Source organism: Boleophthalmus pectinirostris, unplaced genomic scaffold, assembly GCF_026225935.1.
Source record: "Boleophthalmus pectinirostris isolate CB_2022bp ecotype Guang Dong unplaced genomic scaffold, ASM2622593v1 HiC_scaffold_3, whole genome shotgun sequence".
Lineage (NCBI taxonomy): Eukaryota > Metazoa > Chordata > Actinopteri > Gobiiformes > Gobiidae > Boleophthalmus > Boleophthalmus pectinirostris.
In genome coordinates this window covers 14152586-14178521 of record NW_026571299.1, presented here as the reverse complement: position 1 = coordinate 14178521, position 25936 = coordinate 14152586, and the positions used below count along the sequence as shown (strand labels likewise).

The 25936-nt window shown below is 37.7% G+C and overlaps 1 protein-coding gene across 1 annotated transcript in view; it reads left to right on the top strand.

Moving 5' to 3' along the window:
- Positions 1-25936, top strand: part of LOC110155845 (dedicator of cytokinesis protein 3-like) — a 166330-nt gene that overhangs the window by 120273 nt on the left and 20121 nt on the right. The window contains 23 exon segments of the mRNA XM_055160298.1: positions 537-699; positions 981-1087; positions 1202-1373; positions 1492-1589; positions 1800-1883; positions 2526-2626; positions 2748-2829; positions 6440-6610; positions 7391-7570; positions 10986-11178; positions 12691-12818; positions 13378-13524; positions 14478-14576; positions 17050-17144; positions 17281-17356; positions 19151-19204; positions 19206-19252; positions 20466-20524; positions 20605-20753; positions 21969-22054; positions 23761-23787; positions 24102-24197; positions 25452-25512. Of these exon segments, the coding sequence (XP_055016273.1) occupies positions 537-699; positions 981-1087; positions 1202-1373; positions 1492-1589; positions 1800-1883; positions 2526-2626; positions 2748-2829; positions 6440-6610; positions 7391-7570; positions 10986-11178; positions 12691-12818; positions 13378-13524; positions 14478-14576; positions 17050-17144; positions 17281-17356; positions 19151-19204; positions 19206-19252; positions 20466-20524; positions 20605-20753; positions 21969-22054; positions 23761-23787; positions 24102-24197; positions 25452-25512 (2475 nt within the window).

The following is a 25936-nucleotide window of genomic DNA, read 5'->3' as shown; positions in this document are numbered from 1 at the left end:
ATCAGTACAGTTAAGGAAGATGTTGGATGGATCATGGAAAAGTCTAGTTTTAATCCACAGTGGCTCTTAGATTCCAGATATAGTACCGGTAGTTGGTTGATCATTATTAGAATTGGATCTGGTGTTTTTTGCACGCATAATGTGTGCGATGTTGGTCTTAATTTTCTTTGAAGTGGTCTTAAAAAGGTCTTTAAAAAATCTTAAATTTGGGATAGTCAAACCTGGGGATAATCTGTACCATCACAAGGTGGAACAGAATATTTTCTGTCTGAGAGAAGAACTCTAAATATGCAGGATGTCTGAGTTCAAAATGTGTGAATGAAGCAAAACAACTCCAGATATGTTTTTGATGAGGAAACAACATTATAACATAGATCAAAAAATAGAGTAATATGAGCCTGTAAGTATTAAAATGTCTGCCCTCTACACACTCAGCGGTGATGTACAAGAAATGTAGCCACAGATTCATTCTTGCATGACTGCATTTGCTCGTCATTAGCAGTGTATATTTAGCTTGTTGTCTTCTCTCCGGTCAGGACTGCATCAGCCTGGGGTCAGGAGAGCCTAACGTCCCTGAACACCGCTCGTTCGTCCTGTACCACAACAACAGTCCACGCTGGAGCGAGGTCATCAAACTGCCTATCCCTATTGACCGCTTCAGAGGCTCCCACCTGCGCTTTGAGTTCAGACACTGCTCCAGTAAGAAGGCTGGCACGCGCTCACAAACACAAATATTATCTTAAGTGATGTGAAAGGTTATAGTTTCATAGTCTAGCTGTGTGTAGACCTCTATTGCGTAGCCTGAAGACGATAGGCATTTCAATTAGTTGTGTTAATTTATTTGAATTCATTGATTTTTTGTTTTGTTTTTAGTCTCTTTAAAGTAGAAGTGCAGTGCTCTCATCTTTTGAACACTTAAGAGTCTCAAACGAGTCTTTTTACAGATGCGGAGCTAACTGTTTTCTGTGTATATTTTGCAGCTAAAGACAAAGGAGAGAAGAAGCTGTTTGGGTTTTCCTTCACTCCTCTGATGAGAGAAGATGGGACCACGCTGTCAGATGAAAGCCATGAACTCTATGTTTACAAGGTCTGAATATATGCCATCATTTCCTATTTCATGGATACAAACTCTTTATAAATAGATCCAGACAGTCTTTCAGCACTGTTTATTACCATATACTTTGCCTGTGTTTCTCAATAGTGCGATGAGAACACGACGTTCAGTAACCACGCCCTGTACCTGGGCCTGCCCTGCTGCAAAGAGGACTTCAACAGCTGCCCCAACATCCCCTCCAGCCTCATCTTCCAACGCAACACCAAGGAGAGCTTCTGGATCTGCACACAGCTCTCCTCCACCAAGCTCACACAGAACGGTGAGTAGATTTAGTCCTGGTTTAGACCTGGTTTAGTCCTGCATTATATCTTTTATCTGCACCCAGCTCTTAAACACTGGACAGCAAACAAACATTGAAACTTGCTGTTGTTTTCCAGTGGATCTTTTGGCCCTCCTCAAGTGGAAAGCCCATCCAGACCGGGTCATGGACATCCTGGGACGCTTACGGCACGTCAGCGGGGAGGAGATAGTCAAGGTGGGCTTCAAATTATCCATACATATCATTTTAAGTTTTATAAATGCTTAATTATATAGTATTGATTTTTTTGTTTTTTGTTCGACTCATATCTTGCTTTTTGTTTCCTTGTTTTCCTCAACATACACAATACATCAAAACAACTACCATAAAGTGCATATTAATATTATTAACATGATTTTTCTATTTCTATTTTTTTTTTTTTTACAGTTTCTTCAAGACATTTTGGACACTTTATTCTCTATTCTTGATGACAACACAGACAAATATGGACCTCTGGTGTTCCAGTCACTGGTATGTGAATTCTGTTCTGTCTTGGCCTTCTTGGCTTCTGTCTTTCTTTGGCACTGGGACTAGAGCAACATTAGGAATTATTTAGTTTTGACCTGTTTTTTTTTTTTTTTTCAGATTTTTTATTCTTTAATTTCCATTTTGCACTAGGCCTGTCATAATAACAAAGTCTGAAGTGCGATATATATAAGTTGAAGATAAATTACAATATTGAAGCCTAACCATAAAGCAGAATTATGCCCATAAAAGCATTCTACATGCACAATATTGTTAAAACTTTGAACTGCAATAAATAAATAACAGAATACAACACGTAAATAGCTAGTTTGTGCCTATTATGAGTCATAGAAGTTCATAATTTAACTTTCTACAGCTCAAATCTCATTGTAGTACAGAAAAATAACCCAAATTATCCCACTATACAATGAAAAAGTACCCAAGATTAATATTGATCCCCAAAAAATATTGTTCCATTTATCATGTATTGAACAAAAGTAAAGTAATTATCGTGACAGGCCTATTTTGTACCATAATACATCTAGTCATCGTCATTTATGTAAACAAATTCAGCCAGCAATTAGAATCTGTAGATAAAATATTTGCGTACAAAAATACACTGATGTCTAAATTAATGTCTCCGCTCAGGTCTTCATCATCAACCTGCTCAGGGACAGTAAGTACTACCACTTCAAACCTGTGATGGACACGTACATCCAGAAGCACTTTGCTGGAGCACTGGCCTACAAGTAAGTACCACTTAAAATAAATATATGACTTTAAGTATGTATTATCTATATCTCTTACAGTAAAGACGCACCAATCATGAGTTATTTATACTGTATATTTGGTTCCATTATTGTGTTATAGGGAGTTGATTCGCTGTCTCAAGTGGTACATGGACCGCTCGGCAGAAGTGGTGAGACAGGATCATATACAGGAAGCCATGAGGGTAAGAGAGACTTTATGATCAAATACATTATACATGAAAACTCCATTATGGCTATAAAATACACCAGATAGTACTCGAGAACTGCTTTTGTCTTTTACTTTAATTTTAACTCAGGAAACAGTGTGCGGAAACTGGAACATAAAATAATGCAATAACTACAACTGATCAATGAATAGTTCTAAAAATGATTCTTTAAAAGTATTCATGTATTCAGTTATACAGTATAAGTTATGTAGCATGTGTACTGTGTATAAGATGTCATAATTTTATAAAGAGAACAGGGGCTTATCTCTCTTTCTCTCTCTATTGGAGATGCATTTGGACAATTAAAAAGCAAATTTTTTCATAGAACACTGAATGATGTCAAGTGTACTTTGTCAAAAAATACACTACCCGCCAAAAATGTTGACTTTTTCACAAGGGCATAGGTTTGGTCTCAGCTTTGATGCGGACATTATCAGCTAACCCCCCATATGTTTTATGAATTCTTTCCAAAAACACACAGAGTCTGGGCAGGCAAATAAATGAGAGGTGATTTAATTGCCCTTCTAAGATGATTCTATAGCGGATAACAGTGATGTAGAAGTTTGTAGCAGATTTCCCTTTGCTTGTTGGTGATGAGATATTTGTGAGGTAATGTCTAAACATTTTTCTGTAGAATGTTGTCAATCGAGTGCAGCTGCTAACAGCGCACCAGTAGGGCTCTGTTTGGGAGGTGCACTTGTGGCGATAGTCGCTCTTTTTCTGCGGCAACTCATTATAAGGCAAGTTTAATTGAAGATGAAGCCAAGTAAGTTCCTTTTGAAAAGTTTGGTGCAGCATCTTCACTCACGCTGCTCAAGCCGACATCTTCGGGTGCTGCCCTGTCCTGCTGCTTCCCCAGTTTAGGCTCCTGGCTCCACTAATGACATCACTCTGTTGTAGCCAGTGAAATAGTGACATGGATAATACATCTCAGAATGTCTAATAAACAAAATGTGAACTACAACATGTTAAATTAATACTAATGAGTTTGGAAAAATGTCAGAATAAGTTTATATTTTAGTTTATTAAAATTAAATGGCAAATATTGGTAGGGACTATTTTATCTTCCCCAAATATTTGTTGTGACAGGTCCCCACCGTCCCTATGCAAACCTACGCCCTTGCTTTTTCATTCAACATTTTTTCTTTATTTCCATGATTATTTACACTATAGATTCTCACTGGAGGCATCAAAATTATGGAATATAGTAAACAACAGTATGGAAATAACTCTAAACATGTTGCATATTTTTGATTCTTTAAAATAACCACCCTTTGCTCGACTCACAGCTTTGCACACTCCACTCCTAATTTTTCGACCGAACCTTGACAAGACACAGCTGTAAAATGAAAACCATTTCAGGAGACTACATCAAGAAGGACAAGGGATTGCAGCGCTGTTGACAAAGCAAAGGGTGGATACTTTGAATAATCAAGAATCTAAAACATACATACAGAACAAAAACACTGAAAGAGATGTTTTATCCACATTTTTGGTTGGCAGTGTAAATATATGCTGTATTTATTAATCCTTAAAGGCACTGTACCTGATTTTTTTTTTTTTTATATGTATTTGACAAAAAATGTATGTATATATTGTATAAGCAGCTCTTGAGGTCAAAATAGGTCAGCTGTGTACTGTCTGCGTCTAATAATAAAGACTTTCATTGTTTGATAATCAGGAAATGCACTCTTAGCATTCTAGCTGCTGTCAAAACTCCACTCTGGTCTCTGAAAGTTGGGAAAAAAACCTTATAAACTCATTGGGGTGACTATTTAGGATGCTCAAAAACAGGTAATATTTATAATAACTTTAAGACAAACACAGAGAGAGTAAAAATTAGATACAGCTCCTTTAAAATCCACCACAAATCCACATCTCTACCTTACCTTACCTTATCCCAGGACCGTCTGCTATCTTCTGTATTTCTCCATTCCCTTGTCCAAAAGCAAAGTGTTTTTACATCATTTTTGCAGGAGGAGGAGGAGAGGACAGAGAATACATGATACTACACCATACTATGTACTGGTGTAGCACACTTAGCAGACAGCCACAGCTCAGCACTTTAAAATATTCATGGGCCTCTACCATCGTATCAAATGGGTCACCAGCTCCTGTGTGGAAGTGCCCCACCTGAATTATTGAGACCAAGTTTGACAACTGCAGCAGCTTGGGTTCTGTAATGAGTGGAGATGGTTATACGTAATACTAATGGTTCACACTTTAGGATTTGATATTTAGAAATTAATGCACAGTGTACAGTGAACGTGACATAAAATGGAACTAATTGAACACTAAATCAACTTTTTACTACAAGTATTTGTGATGTTTTAATAGTATTATCTACTGTTCCAATAGTCTGATACTGTCACTCGATAGTAGACAGGTAATTTTTTATTAAACCATTCACTGCTATTTGGTTGTGGCGTATATAATGTGCCAAATCCTGTAGGAAGAAGGGCAATAACGTCTTTCCCCTTGATAAAATCCACCAAACATTCTCTTTTTTCCGACTTTAAATCCTCGATCTCGGGAATCGTTGCCAACACAGAATGTATGGCTTCGTCTACATCCATCTCGACCACTTTGTTTACTGTTGTTACACGAAAGGGACCCAGACATGCGCTTGAGTTTGACGTCATGGCTTCACAGCTCTTCGCTGATTGGTCGGTGCGCGGTCTGTAACTTCTGGGGTTCTTGTAAACTGTCTAGTGTATTTCGATTCCTGAACTAGTCGCTGGAGAGATATGAAATTGAGTGGAGGCACTAGGTGGCGCCAACCTAGCTACTGTTCTTATTACTGGTAATTATAGTGCAAACTAGGCAAATTTTCAGCTTTTTAGCCACTTCAATTTCAAGTACTATTTGACATCACTCAGGATTGCCCTGATTGCCAAGTGTTTATGATTACAAGGAACTGGCTGCAAGGGAGTTTGAAGTGTAGATACTTGTTAGACCAATCACACAGTTTCTTATACCCCCAGACTCCATCTCTCCTCCCTCCTCCCTTTACTCACTCTTTAGTCCTCCAGGTTCTGTGCAGTTTACCAGCTCTAGTTGTGGGAGTTTAGTTTCATTTTAATCAGAACATGTTTGATCAGGGGCTAGATGTTGTTTCATTGTTCCTGATTCTGACAAAATTACATTCATATGTGTTCAGATATTATGTCCAATTGATGAAAATGTTGATCTTTAAGAATATGGCACACAAAGAAACTCAGTAATAATATATTGATTGGAAGTTCCATTGCTCGCTTGTCTGCATGCAGATGCATACATTAAATGTATCTGTCTCCATGGAAACAAGAAGATCAGAAGAAGGTAAAGTTACAGTTCAGATTTGTGGAGAGAGGACACCCACTCCAACTTAATGTGTTACAACTATAATTGAATAACTGCACAAAATAGAAAAGTTAAATGCCACACTTTCTAACATTCTAAGCAAAGCCATAGCATCTGAATAGAGAGAAACCAGTGGTGTTCACTTCATTAGAAAAATTACATACTATATCTTAAAAAATTGGACTGAAATACACAATAAGCTATGCAAAAATTAGTCCTTCTAACTCTCCCCCATCTCCGTCAGGCTCTGGAGTACCTGTTTAAGTTCATCGTCCAATCTCGTGTGCTGTACGCGAGGGCCACCTGTGGGATGGAGGAGGACCAGTTCAGGACCAGTATCCAGGAGCTGTTCCAGTCCATCCGCTTTGTGCTGAGTCTGGACAGCCGCAACTCCGAGACCCTCATCTTCACTCAGGTAACACACTCTGGATATACATGGATATTTATGAAACCCTTTTTTTTTTTTACCATGCAAAACACTGAAAAGAAATAGTTATTTACTCTGTCTAAGCCAATTTGCCATCAGAAATTGCTCAGTTATGTCTTTTTTTTTTTTCTTTGTAATTTTTAAAAGCCAGACTATTTACATTTCATTTTAATCTATATTTATGAACAAATGATTATTTTAGATTACGTTATTTTCACAATTTTTTTAGGTGTATTCATTGTTATGTTCTATATTAGAAACGTTTTAATATACAATATAATACAATATATCCCAGCCAAGGACCGCTACTCCAACTTTTCTAGGCTTTATACAAAATTATGAATTTATTTCTAAGCAAGTAAGCTGAACAAAATATATAAATTAGCCTCACCGATCTAGAATAAAAAAATATAAATAAAATATAGTAACAAAAACTGTTTTTATGTTAATATGTGATTTTTTTTTTTTGCACATGAACTGTATTTTCTTGCAATTTTACAACACAAATGATATGTTCCGTGATCCATTATTGGGCCCTCGCTGTGTTTGAGAACTACAATTGAACCTAGAAGTCTTTCCCTGAATGTAGCTAAACCTCTTTTTAGTCGTTTGTAGAGTAGCCTTAACTTTTTTTTGTTAGCATGCATCTTTTAATTTACTAGTTTTATTTAACCATCCTTTCTCTCCTTTTTACCTCCCGCTTGGACCTATATCTTCATCCTTTTTTGCTGTTTTCCCACAATCCTTTGCTCTGTGGGTGCACCCTAGGGCTCCCAGCCTTGCCCCAGTTCAAACCAGCCCCCCGCCCCCCCTCTTGGACCTCCCTTAGCTCTAGCCGGTGCCCTGGGTCAAACGTTCCCCTCAGGCCCCGGACAGGCCCCTGGTGGTGGGCAGGGGAATTGCACCCAGGCCCTTGGCTCCGGTGCTGCGCGGGCCTCTCCTCTCTCCGTGAGTACAGAGCAGTGTGGGCGGAGTCCGGTCCGGTACGGCGCCCCCTACCTGCTGTGTGTCAGAATAACCACTGTTTTTGCTTCACTAACTTGATGAGTTCACATTGGATTTGCACCAAAATACACTTTAAACACACGTAACACTCCTGTCCCAAGTGTAGACAATGGAAATGAATGGATCAATGGAGAAGAGGTTATATTATAAGAAAGGCTTTCTTTATTTGTCACACATTAAAAAAAAAATTCAGTGTTGCAACTCCAAAGTTCTTGCCTGACAATTCCAGAATGATTATCGCTGTATCTCTTTATACAGAGAGAGATCAGTCTGGTCCCAACGCCCTCTGTTGCGTCTTGAGCCAAAACCAAACATAATCGTCCAATCAGATTTGTTTATTTCAGTGACAGATACGAAACGAAGGTAGTCATTGGTTACACAGACTTTACAAATAAAATGAAACTTCTCTCGTCACAGATTAACAAACTTTAGTGCTTCACTTTTTGATTCTGCAGAAATGTTTTTCAGTCACCTGTGATATTTTTTTTCCCTTTCTTTTTTCGTCATATTTGTTTTGATATGACCATGGCGTCTCTGATTGGCTAATCCACCTGTCAGTCACGCCTATCTGAACTCGGGGAGATTCAAGGAATGACTAGACTCATAAAATATTGAAGAGATGTGTATTCCAGATCCCAGGCAACCAAAGTTCAAGAACAGCAACAGATTTTAAAAGCAGGAAAAAATGCCAGCAAATCCATTTTACGAATACTGACTTTTAGGCCCCATTTACACATACACGGGTATTTTTAAAAACTGAGACCTTTCCCTTCCTTTGTACCCGTCCTTTACAGGCACACGGCAAATTTTCCTCTGAAAACGAATCTTTAAAAATTCCAGCTAGAATGGAGATTGTGGAAAACTACTGTTTCGCATTTGCGTGTAAGGTGAGATAAACTGAGTTTTAGGCAGCTGATGCACCAAAAGTTCGACCAATGTTTACCTTTTGCTCTGATGATCATCATGGAGCATTCAGAGCAGCAGTCACATTTCTTCTGGTGAAACACGTTTCATGTGTTTGCATTTGCACACACAGCTGATGTATCATATCCATGACCACAGACAAATGAGGCTTGAAGGTCAATGATTTTACCACTTCTTTAACGTATCTGTGGAGAGGCGAGCCTGCTCAATAATGCATGTTTTTCAAGGTATTTGAGAGTAGTACTTACAACTGTAATGAAATAAATGCTACAGGTTTGAATCTGCTGCTGATAGGCTTGGCGTTGTTATGACAGCGTTCGATGGCGTATTTATGTGGGTTGATGTAAACGCAAACTTTTTTGAAACGGTGCTATGTGCATGATGTTATTTTGGAAAACGGAGGGAAGGAAATATTTGTTACTCAACATACCCTGCTATGTGCAGACGTAGCCTTAATCTAATATTTTACTTGCCGTTGTGGCCAATATTCTGCTGTTAATTGTATTTAAATTATTACTCTATTCAGTTACAAAAATGCTGTAATCGGAATGGTCTATTTCTATATAATAATCTAAGTGGGACTTTTGTTTACTATTTTAAGTCTAGAGGAGTTTTTTACACTCACCATCTAAAAAACATGCTTTGTATCCATTCATTTCCACTGTCTGATTTCCCTTGAATGCATCACAAACACAAGTAACTCAGCGCCACTCTTCACTTATTCACTTGTCACATCCCTGTCCATAATAATCCATCTATCAGCAGACGTCCAAATGTCCCGATGCAGTGAACGCCCCTCAGCGCCAAGGCTGTTCAGGCTCCATTAAGTCAGGCCTTGATGTCAGCATTCATTAAGCAAAACTGCCATTTACAGCAAAACCAGTGGCACTGAATGCATCATTTAAGCAAAGACCGCAGCACTGACTAAAAGTGCAAAGAAGTTTTGGTACATAAAAGCACAGGGAAAAATGACAACACAAACAGAGCCAGCCATTAGCCGTGTTTACACAAGTAGTTCATTCATTTAGATTAGATTAAACTTGTGTCTATAAATAAGAAAATAGATGCAATTAGTTAATGTTAAAGGAACTATATAAGGCCTTAACCTGCAGATAGAGACACATATAAGTTTTTCTCATTCTCAGTATATGGACAGGTGACATGTGAAAGCTCAGAACCTCCAGAATTCACTCCCTGAGCTGCAGAGGCTGCACTAGAACTGATTCATAACTGGCTGCAGATGCTGGGGTTTTGTTAATGAGGATTCAGGTCAGAAAAGGGCATTTTAGGTTTAAACCAACTGGATTTTGACATTGAAATTGACAACACAAATGAAAGACTTGTGTGAGGCTCATTTTGCTTTCTAATTGGATAATTATCTTGAACCAAAACACTAAACAACAGCATCAACAACTCACACTCACACCACATATACTTGGCATGTCTCCTCCACAATATTACGGTTAACATGTTGATTTGGCGTTGACTCTATTACAACCTGCAAAAGAGTTAAATTCCACAATGCACTATTATTATGACTACTATTAAAAGGATAGTTTGGCATTTTGGACATAGGGCCTCATTTCCTAGTGAGCCTTAGTGTTGGAGACGAGTGGAGACACTTTTTTAAACATTCCATCCAGTCCTTGTATTTGCAGAGGTCGCTGGTGCTAGGCTAGTGCATGTCAATGGCCATAGTTATCCTGCCACTAAAAACAGTCTTACCCACTCCACAAAACACCCAAAGCAAATCTATTATTAAGCCAGACTGTCAATGTGAATGTCTGTGTCGATAGAATAATGTTTGAAATAAAACTAACCTTGCATCGCATGAATGGTCGCATGTTGAGGGACTATTTTCTCATATATCAATCCGCTGCTGCCAAGCTTTCTATCAGGAAGTACAACTCAATGCTGCTGCTAATCAGACATAAATCCAAGGTTGGTTTTACTTCTAAAATTATTCTATCAACACACACATTTACATCGACAGTCTGGAGTAATAATAGATTTGCTTCGGGTGTTTTGTGGAGCAGGTAAAACTGTTTTTAGTGGCAGGCTAACTATGGCCATTGACATGCACTAGCCTAGCACCAGCGACCTCTGCAAATACAAAGACTGGATGGAATATTTCAAAAGTGTCTCCACACGTGTCCAACACTCTGGATCACTAGGAAATGAGGTCCTATGTTTAAAATTCCTGACTGTTCCTTTAATGGAAAAAAAAAAAAAAAAAAAAAGTTTCCCCCCTTAATTTCCTGCTATATAATTTTATTCCTCCACCCAAATTCTGCTTCCAATTTGAAATTTAGCTCTTTTCTTTAACCACTGATTCTTTTTGTATCTTCACTGGTTTCAACCTTTCTTCCTCCCTCATAACTCCCTCTCTCCTCTCCTCCTCCTCACCTTCTCTCTCTCCTCCTGTGTTTTCCAGGCTGCTCTGCTCAACTCCTTCCCGGCCATCTTTGACGAGCTCCTGCAGATGTTCTCGGTGCAGGAGGTGGCTGAGTTCGTGCGTGGGACCCTGGGGAGCATGCCGTCCACCGTGCACATCGGCCAGTCCATGGACGTGGTCAAACTGCAGTCTATAGCCCGCACTGTGGACAGCAAGCTCTTCTCCTTCCCAGGTAATGCTGCAGGAGGCTACTTTACTGGTGCATGGTCCGTCACCTCCTTGTCTCCATGGAGATGGAGATGTTATAGCTTTGTCTGGAATATTACACAGTATGGCATTAAACATATTATATCCATGGAGACAGGTGATGCCAAGTTACAAGTCAGATCTCTGGGGGGCATGTTTGCTTAAAGGGTGTATGGTAAGAATGTGTGTTTTTGAAAGTATTTAGGGAATAATAAAATATTTGATTGATAAATTTAATGCCATACTGTAAAATATTCCAGACAAAGCAACAACATCTCCATGAAGACAAGCATGTAGGAGACCCTCTCACCAGAAAAGTTACAGATTGCTAGTCAGGCTGGCTCCACCTAGTGCCTCTGCTCAATTTCATTTCTCTCCAGCGACTAGGTCAGGAATCAAAATGCAATAGATGGTTCACAAAAACCCCGGAAGTGCAAGTTCGGGCACCAGTCAATGAGCGAAGAACCATACATCTGTGTTGTCAACGATTCCTGAGATCGAGGATTTAAAGCCTGAATAAAGAGAATGTTTCGTAAATTTTATCAACGGGAAAGACGTTATTGCCCTTCTTCCTACGGGATTTGAGAAAAGCTTAAGTTAGCCCAGTTCCCCCGTTAGCGGTGCATTGCATATGTCACTACCAAATAACAGCGTTTGGTTTAAAAAAAAAAAGTACCCACCTACCGTCAAGCGAACAAATTCTAACACTGCGAGGTCAGATGGTTTCTACGAAGTGAAATGAAGTGAAACCAGCTTATGAATCAGGCTAACAGATTGCACCTTTAAATGTTGAAAACACAATGAACAAAGTTTAGATTTTTGTTTAGTTTCTGCAACATTAGCGGAGTTATTGGATAAGTAGAAGGAACACAATATTGTAGCTTTTACACTATCATATAATTAAAGTAATATAATTAAAAAATGTAAATATTTCTATCATAGTGTTTTTGCCAAGACCTTCTTAGGTGTTATAGCCAACATAAAACAATAAATCATAAAAAGTAATAATAATAATATAAAATGCATACCTTTTTACAGTTAATTAAATATTTTATAATTATAATATTGGGTCAGTCATAAAAAATGCTATTTAGAACTAATCAGAAGCTTGCTATCCCTAATGCAATCTCACTGTTCTTGTCTGACATCAGGACCCTGCTCTGAGCTCCTCTATAATTCACTGAACACAATAGTATAAAAATATAATCAGCTCTGCAATCCTTTCTTGTGGTGACATTTGAACGAAACAAGCTTAAATAATAGACAATACTTCACTATAGTTGTTATTCCTGGAGTGATTTCTTGGCTCCTGATTTTAAAAAAATTCTTGCCAAATTAATGATGTTTTTTTGTTATGAACTGACTAATACAAATAAATTACAAAACCTTTATTTAGTTGAGTTCCATGCGTTTAAATTATCTTTGTATTTTGGATGGACTTCAATTTAAAAACAGCTGACCTCTGTGTGTCTTGTGCTCTTCTGTGTCGGTTCCTCAGAGTCTCGGAGGATTCTTCTGCCTGTGGTCCTCCATCACATCCACCTGCACCTCCGACAGCAGAAGGAGCTCCTCATCTGCTCAGGGATCCTCAGCTCCATCTTCTCCATCATCAACAACTGTGCCAGGGTAACCACAGCGACTTAGGCGGCACTAGAGCTTTAATGCCACAGGGTTTATTTACAGGGTGGATTCACTGGGGATGGTTCTAGGGGAGATAGGCCCCAAGAGTCTCATTTTGAAAGCTCTCTACCCTTAAACCCACACAGATAGAGACAGCCCTTTTAATTCTTCTATCTGATCTGATTAGAGAAGGTTCATAACTAACACCTTTAGCCGATCTGTTAAGTACATGGACTTTACAGACTCGTTAAAGCATCACAAAGTACCACACTGTAGGCATTTTTCACAGTGGTAAGTTACTTCTCGAGCCACAGCTGCCCTGGGACAGACAGATGGAAGTGAGGCTGCCAATAAGCGCCTTCTTCCCCTCCAACCACCAACACTTACACACACACTAAGCAAGGTGTAAATGTATATAGCCTAAGGACACAACAGCAGAACTTGGTCTGAGCGGGAATCGATCATCATATGAAACCAAAAACGTTCTCACATATTCTGTTTGAAAGGCAAAGAAAGAGTCCTGGCTTGTTTTTGTTGAAGTGTTTGAATGTTGGTGTGACTGTAGGAGAGCTCGGTGCAGGAGGAGGTGGAGATGATGGTGGAGTCCTTATTGGACGTCCTCCTTCAAACGCTGCTGTCAATCATGAGCAAGAGCCAATCGCAGGAGGCGGTAAGAGGCCAACGCTGTCCGCAGTGCACCGCGGAGATCACTGTTAGTAACTAACACTCCACTACTACTTTTAATACCTCCCCTACCCTCTGTTCTGTGTGTACATGTGTACTCTCTCAAGACCGGGCAGTACTTACTGTGGTTAGTTTTAGCTTCCTGTTATACATTTTAAGGACTTTTCCCCATTCAAGATATAATATTTTGTTACTAATTGTTGATCACTATGGCAACAGTCTTATTTTTTATCATTGCCAGCCTCATTACATAACATAGCAAAAGTCATTTTTGGACCAAATTTGGTTTTCTGTCTCATTATTCAGTACTTTCCAGATCCTGCTGCATCTGTAGATGTCACTGGCTCCGCCCCCAGCCAGTCAGAATGATTTTTACAAAAAAATACAAACTGCCTCAGTCATCTTATTGATCTAAGCAGATTTTCCCAAAACCCTTGATTTAGGCAGTTATACTATGAGGCTAATAAAATGTGATTTCATATGAGTAACTTCTGCCCGATCTTTAGTTTTTACCCCATTCTATTCTTCTGCTCATTCTTCTTTCTGTTTGTAGTAAACGAGGCTGCGTTCACACACACATTACATCAAAACTGTTGCTGCTACTAAACCCAGACTAAACCAGAACTAATCCAAGACCAAACTAAGATCACATCAGGACTAATCTGGGCTCAGCCAGGATCCAATCAGGAAAGTGTGAACGCAGCCTCATATTTATGAAAACTTGCTTCTTTCATATTTTTTTGTCGTTTTATGTTGTAATTTATTTTCGACAACCACTTTCTATCTGCACTGCTACTCTGATTATTTTTTTGTAATTCAGTTTTTATTATTTATTGATTAATTACTTGATTTTGCTGGACCTTTTTATATTTTTTACCATTCCGTTGTGTGTTTTCCTGTTGTTGTTGTTGTTGTTTTAAATTCCTGTCTCTGCCTCCGTCTGATTGGCTGCTTTGTGTTATCCTGGCTTCCTATTGGCAGGGAGAGTACGTGTCCTGCCTCCTGTCCCTCCTTCGACAGATGACGGACATCCACTTCCAACGCATGATGGAGAACTTCCAGAGCAAAGACGAGCTCAAGGTACACACTTAACCTAGAATAAAAGTACTTATTTTTCTGCAGTATTTAGTTTTAAACATGGTAGTTTGATTTAAGTAAACACCCTCTTCTGGCTCGTATGTACAAATCAAAGTAGGGCTAAACATCTAAACTCTTCCCACAGTCTCATTTCAAAGAGGCCGTTTCTCATTTCTCTTTCCTCGCTTCTTTCCCCTTGATTCTGCAAGAAATGGGTGAGGTAGTCCCACTCAAAGAGGAGACACAGAGGACAGAGGATATAAACTCCTCACTGAGACCAGTAAAGTTAAATTATTTTATCTGATGTCTGCCTCCTGAAGCCTCCCTCATGTTTACTCCTTCATTCTCTGGTTTTCTTTGGGACACCACTTCATAAGACACATTTGATTGACAGCTGAAAAATGGAGGATCGAGGAAAGGAATCAATGAGAAGGAAGCGAGAAAATAGAAATGAGACATGGCCATAGAGCTGTTAAACTGGGCAGTACTTGGAGGACTAAAGGGGAGAGTGATGGTAAAGAAAGGGCGGCTCTGGAGGTATAAGGAAAAGTGTGATTGTTCTAACAGGTATCCACACTTCAAACTCTGCCCTTGCAGCCAGACCGGGGCAGTCTTTCGTGATGTTACCAGCTACTTGGAGTCGCAGAGGCCACTGAAGGCAGCACAAACTTACATTTAGGCATTTTTTATTTGAAATTTGAAATTGATTGATTCATTTATTTCAGTCACAGGTATTTTCTGACATTATTTCACAGTTATATTTAACATACACTGACCAAAAAGGTCTAGGTTTAACTTTGAGCTTAATCTGTCTTTGTCCTTTATTCCTTTGTCAGAGCTTCATCTTGACATCAGTTCATATTCATAAATACAGCAAGAGGAAACAAACAAATCAGTAACAGGGCAACAAAGTACTGTAACACGAACTAAGTCTCATAATCCATGTATCTGCCCAGAGTTAAACATTTAAACTTCTTTATGAAATGGAAGAGAGTGGTGCACAATTTTAGGTTTTCTGTACAGTTGTTCCAGAGGTCCAACCCTTTAACCGATATACAAAATTTCATGTTTGTTCTGATTTTCTTTTTGATAAACATAGCCGTATCTCCGAGCTTATAGGACCCATCTCATGCAAAATAACTCTTTTCACATTGTATCTTCTGCACATATACAAGCACAGTTTGGGTTTTGGAACATCCGTTACACAATAGTTATGAAATCTTTCCGATTTCTTGGAGAAAATCACAGACCAGGAACTATGAATGAATGACTATTGCTCATCCCCCCGCCCGTCCTGAGAAAGCACAAGCTCCGCCCTCCAAACGTGACATAGGCTCTGAGTGAGCCGCCCTTCCTCCGTCCATCTCAGGGAGGGAGGGGGAGACAGGCACAGTGCACCCTGATAGCGGTAGGAATAAACTTTTATTCATCATGGAGATACAGCACGTTCAGCCTTATGTGTTGGACCTGGAATCGGACGAGGCGAAGCGCTTTCTGCTACGTCAAACGCGTCATAGGTGTAGCTGCCGCATCATCTTGTAGCAGCTTTAGTTCATTGTCACGTGGGAAGGTGGCAGAAATACACTGCAATTTGTTTTAAAAAAATGCCAAATCAATCTAAAAACCACTTCGGCAACATATACAAGGCCCACACATCGCTCTTAGAAGGTAGAAAGCTCTGAAAAGTTGATTTGGCATGAGATGGGCTCTTTAATCTGGCTATTTTGGATTTTGAACATATTCTGTAATGATTTTGAAAAGAGATTGTTGTTTCCTTTGAACATGAATTTCAGAGTGTAAAGGTCAACTAAATCATAAAATTTCAGAGTTTGAAGGTTTATAAATAACACATTGGTTGGTTCATTATAAGATGATAATGTGATTGCTCTTATTGCCTTTTTTGCAAGGTAAGCTCGGATTTGTCTTAGTCTTATTTGTATTGCCCCAAATCTCAATACAGTAGGTTATGTAGGGCATTACCAGCGAGTTGTATATAATAAAAAAGACTGAAATGATTTGGAACAGTAGATAATGTTATTAAAACACCATATACACAATTTAGGAGCACTTACTGACAACTAAAGCCTGGAGCTATTTTCTAAACACACATATATTCTAAGTTAAACGAGACAAGTCGAAGCTAAGGCGCCCAAGTACTTAGAAAAATACTGCATATATATTGGATCTTTAAGGACAAAACAAAGGTAAAATTTTAGGAAAGGAATTATTAATAGGCTAGATATTGTACATTTTATTTAGGCTTGTATTAGGGAATGTATTTGTATGTCTAAATTGTAGGTAAAAGACTTGAAATATATGTTGGTTTTAAAAATTCTAATATTATGAAGCTGATATTTCAACACTATGCCCTGCTGAGTCAACACACTCTCCACTCCACTCCTCTTCTCTTCTTTCTCTCTGTCTGTATCTCTTTCTTTCTCCCTCTCCCCTCTTCCTTCTCTTTCTCTCTCTGCAGGAGTTTCTGTTGAAGATTTTGTGTGTGTTCAGAAATCTGATGAAGCTCAGTATTTTCCCTCGAGACTGGAACGTCATGCGGCTCCTCACCAGCCAGTAAGACACACAACTCCAAGCATCTTAGATAATATAGACACAACACTTGTACATGAGTAATATTTTAATTGGATTTGACTCAAACTTGTTTACATTTTACACAAATAACTGACATTGTTCTTTCTTATCTCCCCAGTATCATCTTGACAACAACACAATATCTGTCTCCAGCTCTTCACAAGAACTTCACAGACGCCGAGTTTGATTTTAAGGTACGCAATCAATATGTCAGACAATTTTGCTGTTTTTACTTGCAAACTAATTTTAGATTTTTTTAGTTTAAAGAAGAAAATAATAACTATAAAAATCCTGAAAAGTTCTGTAACAAACTCACCTCAATGTCTGCTGTGGTTTTAAATAAATTACAATATTACAAATGTTGAATTCTTCTAGTTACAAAATCACTTTCCTCCTATGTATTCAAATAATTACTTTGAGTTTGAGCTGCAGTTTAATAAGCATTCCATTTAAAGGTAATAGCTGTAACAGACAGACAGACACTTTATTAATCCCAAGGAAAATTCAAGTAACCTGCATAACTACCCTATTTTCCGGACTATAAGTCGCTCCGGGGTATAAGTCGCACCAACCAAAAAATGCTCAATGAAGAAGAAAAAAACATATATAAGTTGCACCAGACTATAAGTCACACTTTTTGGGGAAACGTATTTTGTAAAGTCAGAGTCCAGGAACCGACATTTAATCTTGAAAGGCAAGTTATAGTAATAACAACAGAATAGAGAACAACAGACTGAATAGGCGTTAATATGTTAATGTAACATATTAACAGTTATTCAGATAATTATAGCATAAACAACATAACATTAAGTTTACCAAAGTCACGATGTCACTCCAAATTACTAAATTCATTGAATTCTTCATCCTCGGTGTCACTTGTGTTCTACCTTCGGAGATAAACCATAGATCCATGATGTAAACAGTGTGTCGCTTCCTTTTCTGCGTAGCTGTCGTCAGACTCAGCATCAGTTCCAGTTAGAATTATTCCAGCCTTTCTGAATCCCGACAGGATGGTTTCGGTTGTCATTGAAGTTCAGGCTTTGTTGATTCATCCAGTGACTTCCAGGAAAGTTGCATGGCGCACCCGCCCTGTTCCTGTGAAGCTGTGTTCTCCATCCCCGCTTTCCACCAGTCCCTCACAAGTTTCCTGCTCACTCCAAACTTTCTTTCTGCTGCTCAATTACAGTTTTTGGCTGCATATAACACTATTTGCAGTGAGACAGCAGCTATTTCTACAGAAGGCATGCACAGTAGAGTGAAGTGACAGTGGTACAGGAGTAATACGAGCAGCAGATATTGGCACACAAGCCACAAGCGCCCTCTTGCGGCTGTCAGTCTGAATATTTGAATATATAAGTTGCACCGGAGTATAAGTCGCAGGACCACCCAAACCATGAAAAAAAGTGCAACTCATAGTCTGAAAAATACAGTACTTGGTAAAAAAAAAATTATCAATATTATCCCAAATGAAACAAGGATACTATTAGCCACATACTGAAGGACACATTATATCACAGAGACCTTTTTTTGCAAACTGGTTTTAGTTGTAGGATCTGGCAACTCAACGTAAAGATCTTGCTTTGCTTTCTGATTGGATAATCTGATTGAGAATCAAAACACAATACGGAAACTAGAAGATTAAAAATCAATGCACAAACAAAAAGTAGGCTACTATTTGAATGAAATGTCAATTTTTCATTTAGCATTTAAACAAATAACAGAATGAGTTGTGTGATTTTATTGTTTTGTTTTACTGATTTTATTTATTTATACTTACAGGTGTATTTCACTGTTTTATTTATTTGATTTTACTTTTATTTGTATTTTATTTTATTTGTATTTTTGATTTTTCTTTGTGCAGCACTTTGGAAACAGTCTTTGTTAATAAAATGTGCTATAGAAATAAAGTGGATTGGACTTGAAATATTATGAAAAATGTACCAAACACGTTCTTTTAAATAACATATTGTATTTTTGGTTCTGTGCAGGTGTGGAACTCTTACTTCAGTCTGGCCGTGCTCTACATCAACCAGCCCAGCCTTCCAACTGGAAAACCTGAGCCCCACCAAGAAGAAGAAAATATTAGACAAGTATGATTCTTATATCGCTCATCTTTTTACGTATTTCTGCAAAATTTAACGCCATAACTATCACGTGTAACTTTCTAAACGTCACGTGTGGCAAAATGGCTGAGGAGTTGAAAGTGTATTTATAATGCAGCAGTGACAGTATAGCTCTGCCCTACTTTCTGAATCTTCTGCAAGACCTGTAACCACGGGGGTGTTCATTTACTTTTTTAATGGGTGCTCTCCACTAAATTGTCCCCAGTAGTAATATGGGATAGTGCATATTAAAAGCAGGGCTACCTCAAGCAAAAAAAAAGTTTGCATAAAATGATTTAATATTTTTGGGACTCTATGGAGGAGACAGAGTTAGTTTAGCAGCCATCAGGTCAATTTATGTCTCTAATCAACTATTTTATTACTTTATTACACAAATTATTTACGTATTTAACAATTATATTTCATTAAACCAGGTTGTACTGTGCAAAATTGTTTTTTTTATAGCTTTGTACCATGTTATAATGTTATTTCCTCATCAGAAACATGCCAGAAGATGTTTTAAATATCATCCATAACATGTTTGAGTAATTTAGCGATCTCTCCTAGGCCCTGTTCAAACCCTCCTTATGTTTAGCTGTAAAATTTTGTGCAAGGCTCCACCCACAAGCCTACATCACCCCTGCTCCCACGTGACATTCTAAATAAATATACAAAAGCGTGATACAAAACTCTACACAACAACTTCACAAACCTGATTGTATTGTGATAGTGCTCTGAAGGGGGAGTGACTTAGTGCAGAGAGCTAAGGGTGGGGTGACTCAGAGCATCGAAAACAAAGTGAATGTTTTTATATAGCATTTTCAAAACCATAAATGGTAACATGGTCATCTAAATATATTATGTGTTAACAGTTAATACCCCATAGAAGTAATTTTCTTCTTTACGAAACTTTGAATTATAAAAAAAAAAAAAAAGTTACAGTTTATAATTTAAACTTAGCCTTAAACTTATACACTAATAAAATTACATTGTTATTATCAGTACCAAAACTGGTGAAAAATTATAACAAAAAATTACCAACATTTATTTTCTGTGTGGGTATGAATGAAATTAAGGTTCATATATTTTAAGGACCACCCTGAGCACATCATAAATTACACTTAATTTCTTAAGTGAATTCTTATTTTTATTGCATTTTAATAGCATGCTCATCTGATTCAATTCAATATTTCATCTTCAGATACGGGGACATGAGAGTGATGATGACCTATGACCTCTTCAACATGTGGCAGAACCTGGGTGAGGCTTCCACGTCTGATTTTAAAAAGCTTTGAATTTGTGATTTTGATTTGGGATTAAGCTAAACTGTTTGATTTTAGGTGAAAACAAAATTCACTTCATCCCTGGCATGATCGGGCCGTTCCTGGGGGTGACTCTGGTCCCTCAGGTGGAAGTGAGGAACATCATGATCCCAATCTTCCACGACATGATGGACTGGGAGCAGCGCAAGAATGGGAACTTCAAACAGGTGACAGCTAAGGCCCCATCCACACTAGTATGAATTTGAGTGTTTTTCGTTGCAGATGCAGTGTAGGATATGATGGAAAATGGCTCCAGAGACGAAATGATCTGGTGCTGCCAGTTCCCACAAATTTGTCTGAGTATGGATCTGATCTGGAACTGAGTGGACACCTGAAAATGCTGATACGCTGACGTAGGAGCTCTGGTGGCCGTCCTTATTGGACCACGTCACTGTGACTTGTGCCTTCCTGATTCGTTGGGTTTGTGACATCGGTCATGTGACGCTATTGCGGAAAACAGTTTAAACAAACCATAGATAAACAGGAAACAGCATAGGTAGAACTACTTACTACTTTCATGTTTACCATCTTCCTCGGCTCAAAACTGGCTGCTGCAACTTCAGACACGGTGCTCCACTTCCTTGTTTTTACCACCTACATGACGTTGTGATTTTGTGACGCCAGCCTAATCATGTGACTAGCATTTCAGGCAGTTTTGCATTATTGTGTGGATCATGTCTGGATGCAAATAGTTTTCGATATGGTGATACGGTGATTTCAGTGTAAACGTAACCTAAGGGCCTGAGACAATGTAGTTGATTTTCCAATAGCTTGATTTAATTATGCAAAACCATCTTAATTTTTGTACTTTTTGTAACAGTACTACCTCACCACTCACTCATCGTAAGATCACAACTTTAATTTGAGCAATTCACAAATGTTTGAGTGCTCAGAAAATGTCTTCATCTGCCCCCTATCTCTGCCCACAACTATGTACTTTTTAAATTCAGAGTCAGGGTCATACACAAATGTTTACAACAGTTTCTTAGTCACTTTTCAAAACTAAAATCACTCTAAATGGTGAAATGACACTATGATGAGGCAGGATTTCTCAGTTCTACAGTTTTGAAGAGGAAGCCAATGAACCTGTTTCTAAGATTAAGCCATTTTAGATAAGTTTAGCAGTTGGCAATAAGCAAAATAAATGATCTCTCTATAAATGTATGCTAGTTTATCAATAGTAAATTACTTATTTTGTTTTATCGCTACTAATATACAACATGCATAGTAAGATGGAGGATATGGTAAAAAAAAAAGTGTACTTAAACAAAACAATTAACACTTTTCTATAATATTTTCACTTATAATGACAATAAAAAAACTATTATTATCATTTATGTTATAAATGATGACATAAATCTACTATCTGTTGGTGTGTGCAGGTGGAGGCGGAGCTTATCGACAAACTGGACAGCCTGGTGTCCGAGGGCAAAGGAGACGAGAACTACAGGGAGCTCTTCAGTCTGCTGTAAATACACACACACACACACACACAATACTCTAACCTCTCTGTACTTAGAGACTGCGATGTTACTATAAAAACTGCTTTGTTTTGCATTTTTTGCATGAAAAGCGCTCTATAAATAAAGTCTGATTGATTGATTGATTGAAAAAACTCTACACTACTATAGTTGTCAGGACCATAGTTAGCGCAAAGATTGGGTTTGGTATTGAAGAATATAGAAATTTTAAGACGTTTTGTTGATACGGCACACTTTATTGTCCCCATATTGAAATTTGTCCTCTGTATTTGACCCTATTTGATGTGATCAAACTAACCAAGGAAGCTTATTTTATTCAAGAATGTCCTATAATAAATAAATGTATGAGAAATGTATCTTACAAGACCAATTGTAAGTTCTTATGTTTGTGATTCTGATGTAGTTTTGATACTACTGAACTATTTTGGTCTAATTTTGGCCTGAAATCATGTTAATCTGCCATTTTTATGTTATATAAATACATAAAAAATAATATAAGGGAGAACAAGTGATCAGCAGCAATAATAGGAATATGTGTCATTCAATTTTAAGCATGTTTCATACTGAATTCATTATGAACACACAATATTAAGTGACATTTTTGTTCAATGTAAAAAATATGACTATACATACCAGGTACACAATGCTTCAGTTCAAATTTATAGTTCAGCCTTGGTGCCCCCTAGTGGTGTGTTGGCCCTTTACACCTGCCTTTATCTAAAAAAACATCTTAAAAACTTGCCTTAGATCAGAATTTCTTTGTCTTTATTTCTTGTAACAAAGCATCAGAGGTGGGTTGTACTCCATTACATTTACTTGAGTACATTTTTTTAAAGAAATTATGCTTTTTTATTGAAGTAACAGTATTCTCACTCGCAAAGGTTTCGGTTACTCTTCCCAAAAGTGACAAAAACTTCATGTTGGCTATACAGAATTATTTGAACATTTGTGATTCTTGCACTGCTCTGTCAGATATGATTTAGTTTTTCACATTGTGTATCATTTGGAAACACAGACTATGCATTATTTAATTTAACGTTTTGTCTTTCCAATGACATTAACTTCAAATTATAAATCAGATGGCACATTCCAGTAGTTACTCTAAGTTGAGGAGTAGTTTTCCCAAATACCTTTTTCCTCTTGTGTCATTTCTTTAACCAAGGGAAGGGGTGTAACGCTTTGTAAATCACATGGTACAATACAATTATGATTTTCATTTCACAATACAATATTATTGCAATATTGTGGAGATCCTACCAGAATTGAAGAAACTCAATTTTTTCTTTTTAAAAAGCCTTGACTTGGGGCTGTATTAATGTTATAGCCCAAAGAATTAAGATAGAAACGTTCTTTATAACAGTTACTTTTCCATGTTTTTTGCAGTGAAATAGAACAAAGATCACAGTCTATGTAGTTTCCTCCATTTTTAGCTGTTGCTTCAATAAAACAATGCTTTTGAAAAAGGAATTATGAAAACTTTGATTTGTTACATCCTAACCACGAGTAAAATTTCTGGACAGTCTACCCACTTCTACCAATGACTAAGTCCAAGTTTGATCTGAATCCTCTTGACTTTAACACTAACACACAGTTCTTTCTTCTTCTTTTTCTTCTTCTTCTTTTTCTGTGTAACAAACTGACTGTTGTCTTCCTGCTCTAACCTGCTGTGGTTTGCTTTGTGCTGCTGGACTAGAACCCAGCTCTTTGGGCCATATCCCAGGTACGCTTCACCTCACACACTACTGTACATACTAATACTGCAATACTAATACTGCTTCAGATGGCTTTAGCACTCACCTTTAAAGCTACACTTTGTAACTTTTTGTTGTGTCTATGGATATGTCCTTGCTCTGCTTCAGTATGACATTAAACTGTACTTTAAATCTTACATTTACTAAACTACAAGTGGTTTCATAACTCAAAAATACCTAGAAAAACAGGCATTCTGACAAAGTTACACAATTCGCCTTTAAATAGAGTTTTATTTCCGTCATTTTTGGATTTCTGATGTTATTGTTGTCTTGTATTTTGAAGTTTGTTGGAGAAGATCGAGCAGGAGACTTGGAGAGAAACTGGAATTTCGTTTGTGACTTCTGTGACTAGGTTAATGGAGCGGCTGCTAGATTACAGGTAAATTAATTTAACATCTGTAGTAGTATTCAGGTGCTATAGATGTACGGGTACCAATACTGATCTTAGAATCCAGTACAACCTGGTGTTATAATGGTGTCCCTTCATCATTAGCTTAGAGTTTGAGTGTTCAGAAAATGTACGTTTCACATACCCCCTGTCTCCGCCCACTGCTCTCTATTTAGTTGTGATTATTTAAAACAGAGACTCATCCGCACTCCCCAAAACTAAACTAAAAATCCATCTCTTTAAAACCACCTTTCATTAACTATCTTATTTCTTGTTTGCTTTAGTTTGTCTCTTCATGTAAAGTATCTTTTAGTATCTTGAAAAGCGCTGTACAAGTGTTATGTATTATTATTGTTACACTATTATAAGTTTTTTTGTATTCTTCATTGCAGTTAGAGTGTTCTCCTTTTTTTGTCAATCCCTCGTAAGTCTTTCTGCTGCTCAGTTATCGTTTTCAGCTGCATATTTCACTACTTGCAGCTTGTAATCTGCAAAATACGATTACCAGTTTATTGTGTGATAGAATAAGTTATTAACTAACATTAATTAACATTATTGAGTGGGATATGCCTTAATGGCCCATATGCGTTAAATGCAGATGAGTGTGTAAGTGACGAGAAGAAACTTAGACTTCAGTTGCCCGACATCTACTCATACCTGATTAAACAACTAGCCCTGTCCACATGATGCCAGACAGGACAGTGGCTCTTTCTGCAGGAGACATGCTCAGTAGAGTGAAGTGACAGTGGCACCAGAGTAATAGGAGTATAATTCTGGCACACGAGCCTAAACTGCCCTCGTGACTGTTTGTGTGAAAATAACCAACATGTGAAATCATATATTTTAATATATAAGTTGCACCTGAGTATAAATTGCAGAACCAAATCATGAAAAAGTGGCTTACAGTCCGAAAAATACGGTATTAAAACTTTCATATTTTGGGTCAAGTTGATTTGAAAATTAGTAAATCAATATTACAGATTACAATGAGTGAAATGTATAATAATGACCTATGTATGTTATAGTTTAACTCTAAATACTAGAAAAAAGCATAACATGTTTTCTTAAAAAATGATTTGAAGTCAGGACTACCACGTGACTGAAAAAGGACTCGACTCCAACCAAACTAACTAGCCAGGACCAGATAAAGTGTGTATTAAAGTATTAAAGTGTGGTTGTGTATTAAAAGAAATGGTATAGAACAAGTTTGGAGTGTTAAATATTTATGTATGTTTATTTCTTCAGGGACTGCATGAAAGGAGATGAGACTGAGAATAAGAAGATCGGCTGCACTGTGAACCTGCTGGTAAGAATAGTGACACACTGACACCTGCTGGACAGAATTAGTCTGTCATTTAAAGTATATTTAGTATATATGTGGAGATAATGTATGGGTTATAAGGGCAGTCTTAATTTGCAAAAGATTCCTACATGATATTTACCACCTGTTGTCAAACGTTTGGACACAGCTCTTCATTCGTTTTTTTTGTTTTTTTTGTTTACTACTTTCCTCATCTTAGATACACACAAAAGACATCAAATATATGAAGCAAGAGCAATGAAATTATGTTGCAAAGAGAAAAAGTTAAATAATGTAACTTTTTTTTTATGTTTTATATTCAAATTCTCTAAGTATCCACCTGGCAATGCTGCAAACCCTTGGCCTTCCCTCAGTCAGCTTGGTGTTTTTCACTTCACAGGTGTGCCAATTGTCCAAAGAAGCAATCTAA